The following is a 15,840-nucleotide window of genomic DNA, read 5'->3' as shown; positions in this document are numbered from 1 at the left end:
TGAGTTCAGCTGCTTTGCGCATGTGACTCCACTGCACAAGCCAGTACAGTTTGGGAATTAGACAAACAGACTTTGTACGTGTATAACTTACAATTTTCCATTTAGTGTTTCAAGTATGTTCAGGAAACTTCTGTTATGCGTGTGCTGATTGAATAGAGCTGTGGAACACTGACTTAGTGAGGATTTCTGTGTGTTCATTTAGAACACACGAGGACGGTTTGAAAAGTTCTTGGAATCACCGCTAGATGTCAGTGCTAGAGCAACGAGGTTCCCGCGCAATAATCGCACATCCTTTGTGAGTGAATGCATGGCGCATTGGTGTTCTAGCTGCAGGAGTGTGGTAGCGACGACTCTTTGTTGTTGTTCCCGCGTAGTGATTTGTGACAATGGAAAAAACTGAGATTCGAGCAGTGATTAAATACTTTGTAAAGAAAGGTATGAAAGCAAAGGAAATTCATGCTGACTTTCAGAACACACTGGGGGACTCTGCTCCTTCATTTTCAACTGTTGCCAAGTGGACCAGCGAGTTAAAATTTGGTCGGGAGAGCTTGGATGGAGATCCGCGTAGTGGACGGCCAAAAAGTGTTACGACCCCAGAATTTATCGCAAAAATGCATAAAATGGTCATGGAGGATCATCTACTGAAAGTGCGGTAGATTGCTGAAGCTGTAGGGATGTCTTCTGAATGGGTATATTATATTTTAACCGAAGAATTGGGTATGAAAAAATTATCCACAAGATGGGTGTCGTGGCTCTTGACATTGGACAATAAACGCAACAGATTGGAAATGTCCGAACAAAGTCTGGCCCGTTTTCAGTGCAACCACCAAAGATTTTTTGCGCCGGTTTGTGACTACAGATGAAACTTGGGTCCACTACTATACCCCAGAGACAAAACAGCAGTCAAAGCAGTGGAAACATGCTGATTCACCACCACCACCAAAGAAAGCAAAGGCAGTGCGTTCGGCCGGAAAGGTCATGGCCTCAGTTTTCTGGGATGCAAAAGGTATTCTGCTGATAGATTATCTTCCTACTGGCCAAACAATTACGGGGCAATACTACGCAAACCTCCTAGACCAACTACAGGAAAAGATACGCGAAACAAGGCCTGGTTTGGCAAGGGAAAAGGGTCATCTTTCATCAGGACAATGCTCTGCCGCACACAAGTGTTATTGCCATGGCAAAACTTCATGAACTGGGGTACGAATTGTTGCCACATCCACCTTATTCACCTGATTTGGCACCATCAGACTTTCATCTATTCCCCAAGCTGAAAATTTTCCTCGGTGGACGGAGATTTTCTACAGTTGAAGAACTGACAGCCGAATTGGAGAGGTATTTTGCAGGCCTGGAGGAATCTCATTTTCGAGATGGGATCAAGGCATTGGAACATCGCTAGACCAAATGCATTAGTCTACAGGGAGACTATGTTGAAAAATAAAAGCAGTTCCTCCGAGGTAAGATACTTAATTCTAGTACATTCTGAGAACTTTTCAAACCACCTACGTATACTGTATCTTGTTTCTTTGCAGATGAGGCACATAAAAATTGTTCACTTTACAGACTGTTCAGTATCTATAATGGTGCATCTCTTAAAAAGGCTCCTTGATTTCAGTACAAACATGACAAAGATAACAATGATGACACAACGCTGTATACATTGTAAAAACTAGTTCGGAAAAATGTCTTCAAGCCTAGGCCCATATTAACAAGATGAATTGGATGGTGTTATGCATCACTTGACCAAGCGCCAAAAGTAGATTTTGAGATATTGGCACAAACGCAAAATCCTTTGTATTAATTCATATTTCCTTTTAAATGTGAGGTATTATATACCAACATGAAGAGAAGAACATAAATTTTCTTCTTAATGTATTCATTTTAGGGAAATTTGAAGTATATCGTCGTAATCTGAGATAATGGCGCTTGGTCACTTGATGCTTTATTGCGCTTACAGTAGTTTTTGTTTTGCATCACTTGACCAACAAATAAAATTGTCATTTAGTGTTAGATTTGACTTTTAAAAATTCAGTGCAGTGTAAAATATGGCATTTGCTAACTGATTGTATTGCTTATTTAAGTATAGGATTAAATTATACAGAACAGCATACAACATGACATAGAAAAAAGACATGAATTTTAGAACATACAGTAGTATAGATATTACACTGCTACCGAGCTTGATAGCTGCAGTCGCTTAAGTGCGGCCAGTGTCCAGTATTCGGGAGATAGTGGGTTCGAATCCCACTGTCGGCAGCCCTGGAAATGGTTCTCCGTGGTTTCCCATTTTCACATCAGGCAAATGCTGGGGCTGTACCTTACTTAAAGCCACTGTCGCTTCCTTCCCACTCCTAGCCCTTTCCTGTCTCATCGTTGCCGTAAGACCTATCTGTGTCGGTGCAACGTAAAGCAAATTGTAAAAAAAAAGCATCATCATCATGTCCTGAAAGTTACCGTCCAATTGCTCTAATGAGTGTTAGTTTCAAACTTCTTGAATGGCTCATCTACAATTATCCCTCTAATTTTACGATCACTCCCAGCAGAACAAGCTGGTTTTAGACCTAACCGTAGTTGTGAAGACCAAGTACTTGCGTTAACTACCCACATTGAAGCAGGTTTTGAAAAAACTACTGAAGGGTGGTGCAGTGTTCATAGACCTTACAGCCCCTTATGATACGGTTTGGAGAGAGGCAGTTGTGTATAAGTTTTTAATGCTTGTTGGATGCAGAGTAATGTCAGAAATCATAAACAGCATGCTGTCAGATAGAATGATCAAGGTAGTTATGGATAACAAACATAGTACAGTTAAAAAGCTCAACAATGGTCTCCCTCAAGGATCTGTGCTCTCTCCATTGCTGTTTAATGTGTACATAGCCAATATACCTGGCACTACATCATGCCAGTGTGCTTATCCAGATGACTTAGTAATAGTTAATCAGTAGTCCAATGTGAATGAGGTAGAACCAATTCTAAACAGAGACCTTGACATTTTGAGCTAGTACTTTGACAAGTGGTGTTTGATACCTAGCACCAGTAAAACAGAAACCTGTCCCTTACACAATAACAGGCAGGCAAATATTACTTTGAATGTTTTCCTCAACAACTCTCCGCTACCACACAATCCTAACCCCAAGTAGCTTGGAGTAACTCCTGATCGGATACTATCCTTCAGGAAACATTTAATGAATACCACTGCTAAACTGAAGACTAGGAACAATTATCATTCAGAAACTTACAGGTTCTACATGGGGAGCATCAGCATCCACTCTTAGGTACCTCCTGCGGGTGGGGGACACACATATAGAATACACCCACAGTATCCCCTGCCTGTCGTAAGAGGCGACTAAAAGGGGCGACCAAGGGATGATTGAATTAGGACCATGAAACTACTTTTGATTCGTACCATCATGCGGGGAACACCATGGGTTGCCTGTACTTGCGAGTAGTACCACTAAATTAGGTACGAAATAGGTTTGTGATTAGTTGCAGTAAAAAGCCTGGCCTGGTGGCTTCCAGTACCCGTGCGTCGTACCCATGTGAGCAACACTGCGGGTCTGGGCGTAGCCTGTGAGTTGTACCGCTATTTGAGCGGCACCGTGGTCAGCGTTGCCTGTGATTGGTACCCACTATGTGAGGAACACCACGGGAATACCGGCGCCCGTGACTAGTACACTTAGGTGAGGAACCTTACTGGTTTGCGTTGGCTATGAGTGGCACCATTGTGTGAGAAACACCATAGGTCTGCGTTCCCTGTACGAAGTGCAATACTTGTGAGTAGTACCATCTTGTGTGGAACACCGTGAGTCTTCGCTACTTTTGATTAGTACCCCAAAATGACAAATAGCATGGTTCTACTTTACACGCGACATGTACCATTCTGTTGGGCCTTAGACGTGGATTTAGCATCCCTTCAGACATCAAGCATCATTGTGCTTTATAAGTGGTCCCTTGGTTAGTAATACTCTAATTAACTACCTTCTTTTTGAGTCTGATCCACTGTTTTTTTGTTTGTTTGTTTTTTGTTGGGTTCATGTCCATCCATTCATTCTTCATGACATTTTTATTTTATTTTGGTCAGTGGATGAATTTGAACTTTTTGTTCTTTCATTTCGTACCATTAGGGGCCGATGACCTTGATGTTAGGCCCCTTTAAACAACAAGCATCATCATCATCACCACTCTTAGGTCGTCAGCATTGGGACTGGTATACTCTACAACTGAGTGAGGTTCTTCTGTTTGGCTGAATAGCCCTTAGGTTAAGAATATTGATGTTCTGAATCAGACGATGTGCATTGTTAGCGGCGCTCAGATCTGCTCCTCTTTTTTTGGTTGCCAGTCTTGAGCCACACAACACCTCCAAGAATACGCAGACAAAACATCCTAATATACAAGTTCAGGAAGATAACAATGAACCCAAGTCTACCCATTCATGAAGATATGGTTGTTTGGTATGGATGTCTGAAATCAAGATCTCCAAGATCTCTGCAAGGGAACTCATCAATAGGAACTTTAACGGTTCTGATGAATGGCAATTAGAGTGGACCAACACAGCTCCAGATGAATGGCAGACCATCTTTAGTCTTCAACATCCACCATCTGGTTTTAATCTCCCCAGAAGAACTTGGGTTCTTCTCAACAGAGTCCATATCAATCATGGATGATGTGGGTCATTGTTGCATAAGTGGGGTATGCACTCCTCCCCTGAGTGCAACTGTGGTGAGAAGAAACACACCATCCGTCAGATTGTTATTGAATGTCCAAGGAGGTCATACTCCAGTCAAATGAAGGAGTTTGTGTGTGCTTCTGACAGGGTTGTACATTGGTCGGACAGTTTAGATTTGAGTTTGTGAACCATTTTTGAGATTGGTTGCTTGTTTGAAATGTTATATTGTTTGTTATATTTTTGAATGTTTGTATGTAGAGTTATGTACTAGCCATAAGCTAAATAAAAAAATTTCATCAGTGCCTCAGAGTAGGGATTGAATAGCTCAAATGCTATAATGAACCAGTTTGTTACATACCAGTAGTATCTGTAAATGTATGAACCAGAGGAATGGTATGCTAAAGAAGAAAGTTATGTAACTCGCCAGCTACTTCCAGCCAATATTCAGGCAGGCTGTTATACTCGGTACGACCGGGCGAGTTGGCCACACAGATAGGGGCGTTTAGCTGTGAGCTTGAATCTGGGAGATAGTGGGTTCGAACCCCACTGTCGACAGCCCTGAAGATGATTTTCTGTGGTCTCCCATTTTCACCGTAATTCTTTCCCACTCCTACCTCTTTCCTATCCCATTGTCGCCATAAGACCTATCTGTGTCAGTGCAACATAAAGCAAATTTAAAAAAAATACTCAGTATACAGCAGTAATGAGGTGAGTGGCAAGAGATTCAAGGCACATCACAACAAACAATGGTTAATGTAATGTAATCAAAGTAATCAAGATTGATTGAATCTTGATTACTTGGGGGAAGGTTGAACTGAAAACTTTTCTTGAGTTGATTCAGAGTTAAGTAATTCAGAAAAATATGTTGCAAGGATTTCACAGTTACCACTATTATGGCCAGTTTCTGTTACACCACAGTTACCAGTAAGTTATTTAAAGGTGCTTGTACGACTTTGACCACGTCTTTTGCAGGACATATTTTTCTGTGTTTGTGATATCGCTTTTATTTTGTTAGAGAAAAATGTATGTACTATCGCATTAGGAGAAATAACAGGCAAATTTAATTTAATTGTTACCCTTGGTCGACCTGGTACTGACTAACATCTCCTGTGTCTTGAAATCATTTTATTAGAACTTCCTAATTTATATAAGCAGAAGTCTTAGTCTCGGACCAAATGATTTTACAATGACCATAGACAGTGCTCCATTGACAGTTTATCATGTTATCAAATGTATTCCATTTTCACATTATATGTACCAATATTTTAAGTAATAAGGTTACAAGGCTAATATTCTAGCTTCTTTTTAAAGATTGTGTAATATTTTTAAGTTTGTATTAAGGCTGAAGATGCCCTATAAAGAGGGCGAAACATGTCCCAAAAGTGTTAAGTGTTAGTATGTATTTATAACCACAATTAAGTGGACAAAAAGTATTGAAAAGGTAGATTAATAAATACCTTAATTGGTTTTTAAGTCATTCAACATGATGCCACTCCACACCATGACGCCACCACGACCATACTGGTCCTGTTCCACAATGTTCCTGTGGTTTTATCGGCTACCCGGTTCTCTCCAGATTAATGTGCGACGGGAATCGTTCTGCAAACTGAAGCGGGATTCATCTGTGGCACATGCCTCCATTCAATCATGGTTCAGTTTTGATGTTGATGGCTTCACAGTAAACGGGCCTGCCTCTGTGCTGGAGAGAGCGGAATGCACGCTGCTGGATGTCGGGCAAACAGCCCTGCTGTTCTGAGCCTCCGGTGCACAGTTTGCCGGGAAACGGCAACCCCTGAGACGGCTGCAAGCTCCACCGTCAATTGTCTTGCATGTGCACTCCGATTTTGTCGGGCGGTTAAGGCTAGATATCGGTTGTGCTGTGGGGTTGTTACCCTTGGTCGACCTGGTACTGACTAACATCTCCTGTGTCTTGAAATCATCTCTAAAACCTGGAAATGACTCTTTGTGGCACTTTCAAGGATACGGCGACTTTGGTCTGTGTCTGGCCTGCTTCCAGGTGGCCAAGTATTCTACCGTGCAAAATGGCATTGTTGTGCCATTATGTTGTCACGTTCACCACGAGGCTATGCTCCGCACACTATAACAGGGCAAACACGACTGGGGGAATATGCGGCGTTTACCTTGCGGTTACGCCGCTGGTCAAAGTAGGGTATACTCCTTTTCTATACAGAGTGAACACGTAAGTTTGGTAGGTGCATATGTCATGCGATTTGCGGTCTTTTTCCTATTGTCCTGCTTATTTGTAACTTATGCTTAACTTTTGGACACTAGTGTATGTAACATTAGTTATGTAGTATTTGTCGATAGGACCACCAGTAACAAAAATATTTGAGAATTAAATTTTCGGCCTTCCCCTAAACTACCATTTCTCTTAGCGTGAATAAGGTTATTTATAGCCTAGATTGTTGCGACTTATTCCCAGAGTTTACATACCGATTTTTATTAAATTTTCTTCATCCATTTTCTCGTGATGTATGTACATACAGACTGAAATTACAGAAATTTAAAACGTTCATTTCCTTGTTAGTATGGACACGTCCGATACAGAAATACCATCCTTTCTGAGCAATATACAGACAAAACTCTTATTTTATATATATATATATATATATATATATATATATACTCTTATTTTTTATATATATAAAATAAGAGTTTTGTCTGTATATTGCTCAGAAAATATATATATATAAAATAAGAGTTTTGTCTGTACATTGCTCAGAATTTGAAAATAATGGTATTTCTGTATCGATCATGTCCATAGTAACAAGAAAATGCACTTTTTACTTTTCCGTAATTTCTGTCTGTCTGTCTGTCTGTATGTATATATGTACACGCATCACGAGAAAACGGTTGAAGAGAATTTAATGAAAATCGGTATGTGAAGTTGGGGGATGAGCCTCTACAATCTAGGCTATAAATCATTTTACTCACACTGAGTGAAATGGTAGTTTAGGGGAAGGCCTAAAATTTAATTCTCAAATATTGTTGTTATGAGTAGTCCTATCTTGATGAAAATCGGTATGCAAAGTCAGGAAATAAGTTGCTATAGTCTAGGCTGTAAATTATTTTATTCATGCTGAGTGAAATGATAGTTTAGGGAAGGCCTAAAATGTAATTCTCAAATATTTCTTATTAGAGGTGTAATCGATGAATGCTACATTACTAAGGTTATATAGTATTACTTTTCCTATTATTCATGTCTTATAGATTGTTACCATACTGGCTATGATCACAAAGATATTCATGAATTTGGATTTTTGTTACTAAGTCCATATCAGCGCCGAGTAACGAGAAAATGGGAAAACGGTATTTAATGAAAATCGGTATGTAAAGTCGGAGAATAAGAAACTACAGTTTACGGTATAAAATATTTTACAAATCACAGTGTCAAAAGAAAACTAATTGTGTAGGCCTACAATATAGAAAGCTCATAACATTGATCAACGATAACATTACATTGATCATTGTTTGTCGTGATGTGCTTTGTGTCTTCTGTTGCACCTCATCTCCGGTAGATAGGATTACTGCTACGTACAGAGAATTTTTTGTTTGATTTACGTCGCACCGACATAGATAGGTTTTATGGCGATGATGGGATATGAAAGGGCTAGGAGTGCCTTAGGCCTTAATTAAGGTACAGGCGCAGCATTTGACTGGTGTGAAAGTGGGAAACCACGGAATACCATCTTCAGCGCTGCCTACAATGGGGTTCGAATCCGCTATCTCTCGGATGCAAGCTCACAGCTGCGCACCGCTAACCACATGGGTCAACTCGCCCAGTCGTACAGAGTGTAACAGCCTGCCTGAATATTGATGGGAAGTAGCTGGGGAGTTAGATAACTTTCTTCTTTAGCATGCCATTCCCCTGGTTTATAAATTTTCTGATAGTACTGGTACGTAACACACTAGATCATCATAGCATTCGGGCTATTCAATCCCTACTCTGAGGCACTGATTGGAATGAACAGTGTTCATATTTAGCGGAATAATGGCAGATGAGTGTTCATGGCAATCTGCGGCCTGGTCATCCCAGCTCTGGAACTTTGGACTATTAGATTGGCACCGCAATCTAACCGCAGCACTGTTCGTTAAAAGTAATAAACGTGCGGCTTTCCATTTGATCGAGTATTTTATATGATAGCATTGCTTTTAATCGCTACATTCATACTTACGTTTTTGTAATGACCTATGTTGATTTCAGTTAGAAAAACCACAAAGTAAGTCTTTCTGAGAATCCCGTAGCGAAGCACGGGTACATCAGCTAGTATATATATAGATTTAATTTGTATGACAAAGAATGGTAAAACCTCTATGGCTCAACACCATTTCTAGAGGGAAGGGACAAATGGACGAAACTAGTTCAAAAAGACCTAAAATTAAAAAAAAAAAAAAAAAAAATCCCAAGAATATATTTGTTACCGAAGTAACGTTTAGTAGTCCTCTCCATTTACATTTTTGATCTGGCTATACACCGTTGAAATCTGTGGCTCTTATATTAATTTATGTCTTCCTTTTTTCAATTATTTTCTTACGTGACTGTATGTCACATATCTAATTTAGGATATCGTCTTCTCTCTGAACGCTTGCTCTTATTTTTAAGCGACCTCTTGTCATGTTTCGACTGCTCTGCGATTCAGCGATGACCCATCTGTTTTGTGCTGCACTCTACTGTGGTTGAAGTGAACTTCCGGGTGCTCTCTCTCCCTGGTCAATCAGAGATCTCTGGCATTCTTGAGTCTCTTCCCTCTCGACTCAGGCATACAGCAGCCATGATTAGCTCTTCTACCGCGATGTGGGTTAGACGTGTACCTAGCCAATGGACCGTTTTGGTTTCGGGCCTGTTGGCATATATAGGGTAGTTTCCCATTATGTGAGGATGTTTTCTTCCTCATAAACCTTATTTTGTTTTCTATGTTCTACCCTGGATTTCCTATGGTAGATGGAGTATACCGTATCTGAGGTTCACCTATTGTATGTGATTGCACATTATACATCATGGAAGCCTCATCTTCATAATTTTCATCGCCCTGGAATTACCTCTTCGCCTATGTTTTGGAGCTCTAAGAAATATGCTACAAATTATCTAATCTTGGTGGTTGGTGTGACTACTTGAAAATTCATCTGTTACCTTTGAACTTAAAAGCACGGAAAAACACATTAATTCCTCGATTTGGTTGACTATCGGGTTTCTGTTTGTATACTACTAAAACATCATACTCTCCTGAAATTATTTTTATTATTACGGGGTATTCTTTTCGAGTAACGCTATTGTACTTTGGTAAAGCTATGGAATTACTGGATGTTAATTGAGGTTGTTTAGTGACTGCATGAGTTTCCACAAGGATTCCTTAATTCTTATTTTACCCCTTCATTTGATTTCACATTTGGTTTTTATTCCTCTCATTTCTCGTGTGTGAACTATTATTGTGGGGTTCGTTTTGATTGGTGGCTTCTGGTCCTTTTAGCGTACATGGGTTACTATAGCAACATATATTGAATGTGAATCATTGTGATGATAAGTCCGAATGGGATATAATTGATATCACTGAATCGTTTCAGATTTTGGGTAACGATTACTTGTGCATTCCTCTTCTTGGGAATTTTGAATTTTGCCTCCCCTTCTGTATTTATCATTGTCTTTCTTATGGAGTTGGGTGTTTTTTTATTCTATTCTTTATGTACCTTGGAATTGAATTATTTTCGTGACTTGTGGGAACTCCTGCTACTAAATTTTACCTTAAAGAAAAATACCTAAATGTGAAAGGTAACGTTTTAAGGTTATATGAGGAAAGTGGCATGAAAATAGGGGTCATTAAAGGTAATATACTTAATCTGCCACCAGTATTGTAATTTAAATTATTTTTTCCTCGTTTTAAATAGATCATAATTCAGAATAATATTTAAATTAATTTAACTTCAAGCTATTCATTTATCCTTCCTAAGAGGTCAGTTTGTGTTTTACATCCTAACTATGAAACCTTATTGAATTAAATTTATTTCTTGTCTCCTAAGGAATTGCTTGTTTATTTCTTCAACTAATTTTAGCCGGTTTGATATCGTACCAGTTTTCTTATTTCATGGACCTATGCTCTCTTCAGGTGAGTGTCTTGTTGGTCTCTAATTTAGCTGTTTCATCTGCGCTTCCTGTGTTTGCGGTGTGCTCTCTTTTCATGTCCTATTTAACTATGTTTAACTTTTACTGGCTCAAAGGATGGTACCAGCTGGTACAATATTCAACACGGATAAATAGAATGCTGATCAAAACATCCGACACTCTAGCACTGACAGCTGGAGTGGGAGTAAAGTGGACTCGGGAAGGAAAGCAACCCACAGTGCAAAGCTGAAGGAATACTGGGCTGAGAAGAGAGCTCACCAGTGTTAGCAACCACTTGGTCCAAGGGGGGACAGGCTGATGAGGCTTGTCTAGTCAAACAACACCCATGAAGGTACGAGTTGTATAAAAGAGATTGCTCAGGAGGAGGAAAAGGTATCAGAAAGAATGACCACTAGGCTCTGCAACAAGGGCCTTTATGGCAGTTTAGGTGTGCCAGCATTGCTTCCTGAACTGGATTCTTCAGTCATAATTAGTGACCTAATGCATGTGGATGATACCGTTATGCTTGCCATAAGTGCATACCGATGATGATTTTGGGGAATACTTCAGTAGAGAGCACTTCAAATGTTTTGAATTGACAGGTTTCATACCAATAGGTGGTGAGATATTGAAGATTATGCTGTGATTTGAGATTTGATCAAAGTTTTATTATTTGCAAATAATTGACAGTTCTGTGTTATGTTCATATCATTATGTTTATATACTTTCATAATAATTTTCTCTTGTAGATTGATGTTTGGGCTGCTGGAGTAATCCTATACATCCTGCTGTGTGGCTTCCCTCCCTTCGTAAGTGCTACAAATGACCAGGAGGAATTATTCGACCGTATTTTATGTGGGCACTACGAGTTCAGCTCTCCATACTGGGATGATATTTCTCACTCGGCTAAAGACCTTATCACGCACATGCTTCAAGTGCAGCCAGAACTCAGGTTTTCTTCAGAAGATGTGCTGGATCACATTTGGCTTGCGGTAAGAATTTTGTCTCATTTTTAAAAGAAAAATAATCTTTCTTTCCTTTCTTTCATTCTTTTATTTCTTCTTTCTACTTCTTCTTGTGCCTTATCCGGTTGATCATTGGGCCTATTGTAGTTGTTCATAGATCTTTGGAACAACTCAGCAGAGGACAGTTCAAACCATTGATGAACGTTTTTCAGCAAGGAGATCAGACGGCAATTAGGACCTCTTTTTGCAAATATCTTGCCTCGCATGACGAGTTGGAGTACTTGATATTTCTTCTCATTGCGCATTATGTGTAGTGTAGTTTCTGCTTCTTCGGGATTTTCAACAGATCTATATCCTGGCCGATCCGCTGCAGAACTATGATGTTGGTCACGTCTGAGCAACCTTGTATGGATCCACATTGCAACCACGTCTATTCTCTTCTCAGTTGCTTGCGTTAGTGTCCATGGCTGTACTCCATTCATCAGAACAGGGTAAACATTGTACTTGACGATGTGCAGTTTGGTCGATGGGCTCAAATGTCTGGAGCACAACAAGGGTCTCATTTTAATGAAGATCAATTTGGGTGATTACTATTCAGACTTTGATTTGTGCATTGGGGTCCCTGTGTGCATTGAGACTGCTTCCCAGGGGGACAAATTTGTCAACTCTCTCAGTTTCTTTGATTCCTGCCATAAACACGCCTGCTCTTTCTGTGCGGCTTATCAGCATGAACTTGTTAAACAAGAGCTAAAAGGTTTCCATCTATTCAATACTCATTTATTGTAACCTAAAAACATTACGTACATTTGAAACTAGTTTCGGACTTGCTAGAGACCATCATTAGTCAAAATCGTGAAGTTCGAATTACTCTCAATGTTTTCTTCTAATTTGAAGAATGCACTTCTTAAAAGACTAGGTTAACCCCTCAGTGTCGCAGCCATTTGAAGAGCTTTGTATCCCGCGGCCGGATGTGATTTCAACTACGCGTGGCTGAAATACATTGATTCACATAAAGCGTTACTACAAGAATAAGAGTAGCCCGATCTTCAAGAAATTTAGAATTCTTTATGACAGAACTATGTACATGCAGATAATTACATAATTGTTTCACATTTCCTTAGTAATTTAGTTCCGTGTGATAGAGTTCGAAGCACTCTTCGAGACAGAGACCCAAGTCACATTCCTGGCAGCAGTACACTGACGTCTTCTTTTCGCCGTGTTTTGAACACACGATACAACGTCTCTGAGGTTTGGATTTCTCACTTTTGGGTGCTAATTTCCTGATAAAATGTCTTTCCTGCAACCTTGGAACTGTATTATCTGATGTGCGCCGGCCTTCAATATCTCGTTCCCCGCCCGAGCGAGCGTATTTTATAAACAAACCTTTCACCAGCTGAACTCGATAAGGTAATTGCTCAATATTTGTCTCTGTAACCTGTGTGAATATTATTAGAGAATTTAGGAAGTAAAATTCACAGTTGAAAACTTCCCTTTGACCTGTATGATTATCTATAGTCTCCTACACGAAATTTCCAAGTACTGTTGTGACTTCCCCTCTTGGAGAACAATCATGGAACGAGAAATGCAACCATGCAAGCTAAGGCCGCCAATCTTTAAGTTGATGACTTAAAGATAAAAATTTATAATTAAGCTTGGACGGACTCTTATCACAGGGGTGGGGTGATAGTGCACTAATCATTAAGCAGGAGAATTAGAAATCAAAAGGCTAATTAAGGCAAATTGATTAAAGTGAACTAGAAAAATACTATTTATTATATTGAATATAAATGACGACGGTTTAACGAGAACTGAATTTAAAATAGGAAATGAATTTAACAAAAAGTTGAATGACTCTACTTCGCGAAAACTTGCAATATTTTTAACTCGCTTGCTCACCATGTAGTCTTGTTCTGCTGGTCCTTGGAAAGGTTCCATCCTTGTAGCTGGGACATCACCGGTCGTCTTTGAGATATCTTCATCTGCAGCTAAGTACCATTCCTGCCTTGCAAAGTGCACCGACCACTAACTGGAAGATGGCTTCGACACTAACACTCCCTATTATGCTCTATCCCATATATTGGAGATGAGCCCTAAGTCATAGTTAGAAAAACCTCCTTGGGTTATGTGGAGAGGATACTCAATTAATAATCCTTCCAACTTTACTGAAAATGTGCCCTGAAGTTTCATTTCTATCTAGTTTAATACTACCTATTGTCTTAGACTGGTACAAACCGGTCTAGTAGCCGAGCTGTACGTACTTCCTGATGAGAGTGGCTATACACCCCTCATTCAGAAATTCCTAAGTACCACGTCGTGGTAATGAAGTAATTAATGTAGAAGTGATAAACTATCACACTAGTCCACTATGGTACAACAACCATAAGACAAGTTCTCAGACCTACAGCGATATACAAGATCGAAGAATCAAGAATCCAGAAGAATAATAATAATAATGAATGCAGAATCAAGAAGATTAATAATAACGAATGCAGAAGACGAATGCAGAATCAAGAAGAAGAATGAAGCCAAGAGCTCCAACACGCCCTTTTATAACCTTCTCTGGCTCTAATTACAGGTCGCTACACGTGGTCCAATCAGATGACACGTCTCTCCCCACTCCAGATTTTAGAGTTGATGGGTCTTAACCATGATATCAACTGTTCTTCTATTAGCCCTTCCACTCAGTATCCATGGCAACATGACGCTCCTTTGAAAATATAGGCGGTGATCAGTTTGAATTATTCTGGTCGAAATACGGTAACTGTCGTTACAGCGCTTGAACACGTGCTTGCTTTTCCCAGAATTTGATGTCTAAATTTGTCCTTCCTTCTTCCTCGGTGATGTGGCAAGATAGAGGAAATCTACTGCAAGTTAATTTTAAACGAATGTCGCAAGAATCTAAGTGAATATTAGGATATTCAGCCCTCGTTTACAAGTCGTAGTTACAAAGTAATGAAATGATAGTGATCAAATGATTAAACATGAATTATAATAAAATTACATACCAAGATAAATATCATGACGTTAAATTCCTGAATTAATCACACATAATAAAATTAACATAATTACACTGTGACGTCTGGAACGTTATACTGTTTCCTCCTCGTCGTCACTCTCATAAATTTATCACTGCCACATCATCGATTTCATTATCACTGCTGCTCATACTATCACTACTACTTCTGACTAATCTTTCATCTGAGTTATACAATATTTCAAGTACGTTACTGTCAGCTAGACCACGGCTGGAGCTAGTCATTGAGTCACATGGACTGATGAAGGTGCAGCGAGACCGAAAGCAGCAGGAAGAAACTGAATGAGGGGAATGACATTTATGACGAAACAAACCAACTCCATACATATTTCAGATGAAAGGTCGAGACATCGTCTTTCAAGCGAGATATATATACTGCACAACTGTCTCTCGTATCGTATGACAGAAAGTAGCATTTACGGATGCCTACACAGAGCGCTTGTTGAGAGTTACGATAATATTACGAGCTGCGAAATAAATTACAATATTTAAAAATTAAGAAGGTTCCTCCTATTCAATACAAAGATATTTATTAATGTGAAAGAATCACATATCGTTCAAATGAGGTACTAGTAATCCCACTTCAATACGGATCATGAAATTTCTAAATATTACTGCGAAATAAAGACAATATGATAAATAAACCGCACTCCCAATGTACAAATAGAGCAAAGAACATCACGCGAAAATACAAACTTCTCAGATCATCATTTCTTTACTTTATTCTGTGGGAAAGAATGAAGCAAACAGGCTTTAAAATAAAAGCAGAGAATAGTGCTCAGACTTACTTGACAAACATTTATCCTTGCAGAAACAACTACATTTTAACGATTTTCAATTCTTATTTACAACACTGATAAACCTGAATATGTCTTCTTGGAAACAAAACAATTTGCATATCCATAACTCCAAAACTCTTCGCGCTATAGCCGTAAATGTGAAACAATGTATTGGGTCTATACCACGTATAGAGGTCGGCGGCTACGGAAGAAAAGAGGGTCTATACCACGTATAGAGGTCGGTGCTGAGGGGTTAAACACTTAAAATTTCAAACTTACAC

At 39.4% G+C, this 15,840-nt stretch overlaps 1 protein-coding gene across 9 annotated transcripts in view; it reads left to right on the top strand.

Moving 5' to 3' along the window:
- The window catches only part of LOC136866602 (serine/threonine-protein kinase GA29083), a 351,399-nt gene that overhangs the window by 147,662 nt on the left and 187,897 nt on the right, over positions 1-15,840 (top strand). For all 9 annotated transcript variants that reach the window (XR_010859568.2, XR_010859569.2, XM_067143720.2 and 6 more), the window contains exon 9: positions 11,531-11,773. Coding sequence is in view for 7 of the 9 variants with exons in the window: in XM_067143720.2 (XP_066999821.1) it covers positions 11,531-11,773 (243 nt within the window). In the remaining 2 variants the exon portion in view is untranslated. The remainder of the gene's footprint in view (positions 1-11,530; positions 11,774-15,840) is intronic.

This window comes from Anabrus simplex, chromosome 3 (genome assembly GCF_040414725.1).
Source record: "Anabrus simplex isolate iqAnaSimp1 chromosome 3, ASM4041472v1, whole genome shotgun sequence".
NCBI lineage: Eukaryota > Metazoa > Arthropoda > Insecta > Orthoptera > Tettigoniidae > Anabrus > Anabrus simplex.
This window is presented reverse-complemented; position numbering and strand designations above follow the sequence as displayed.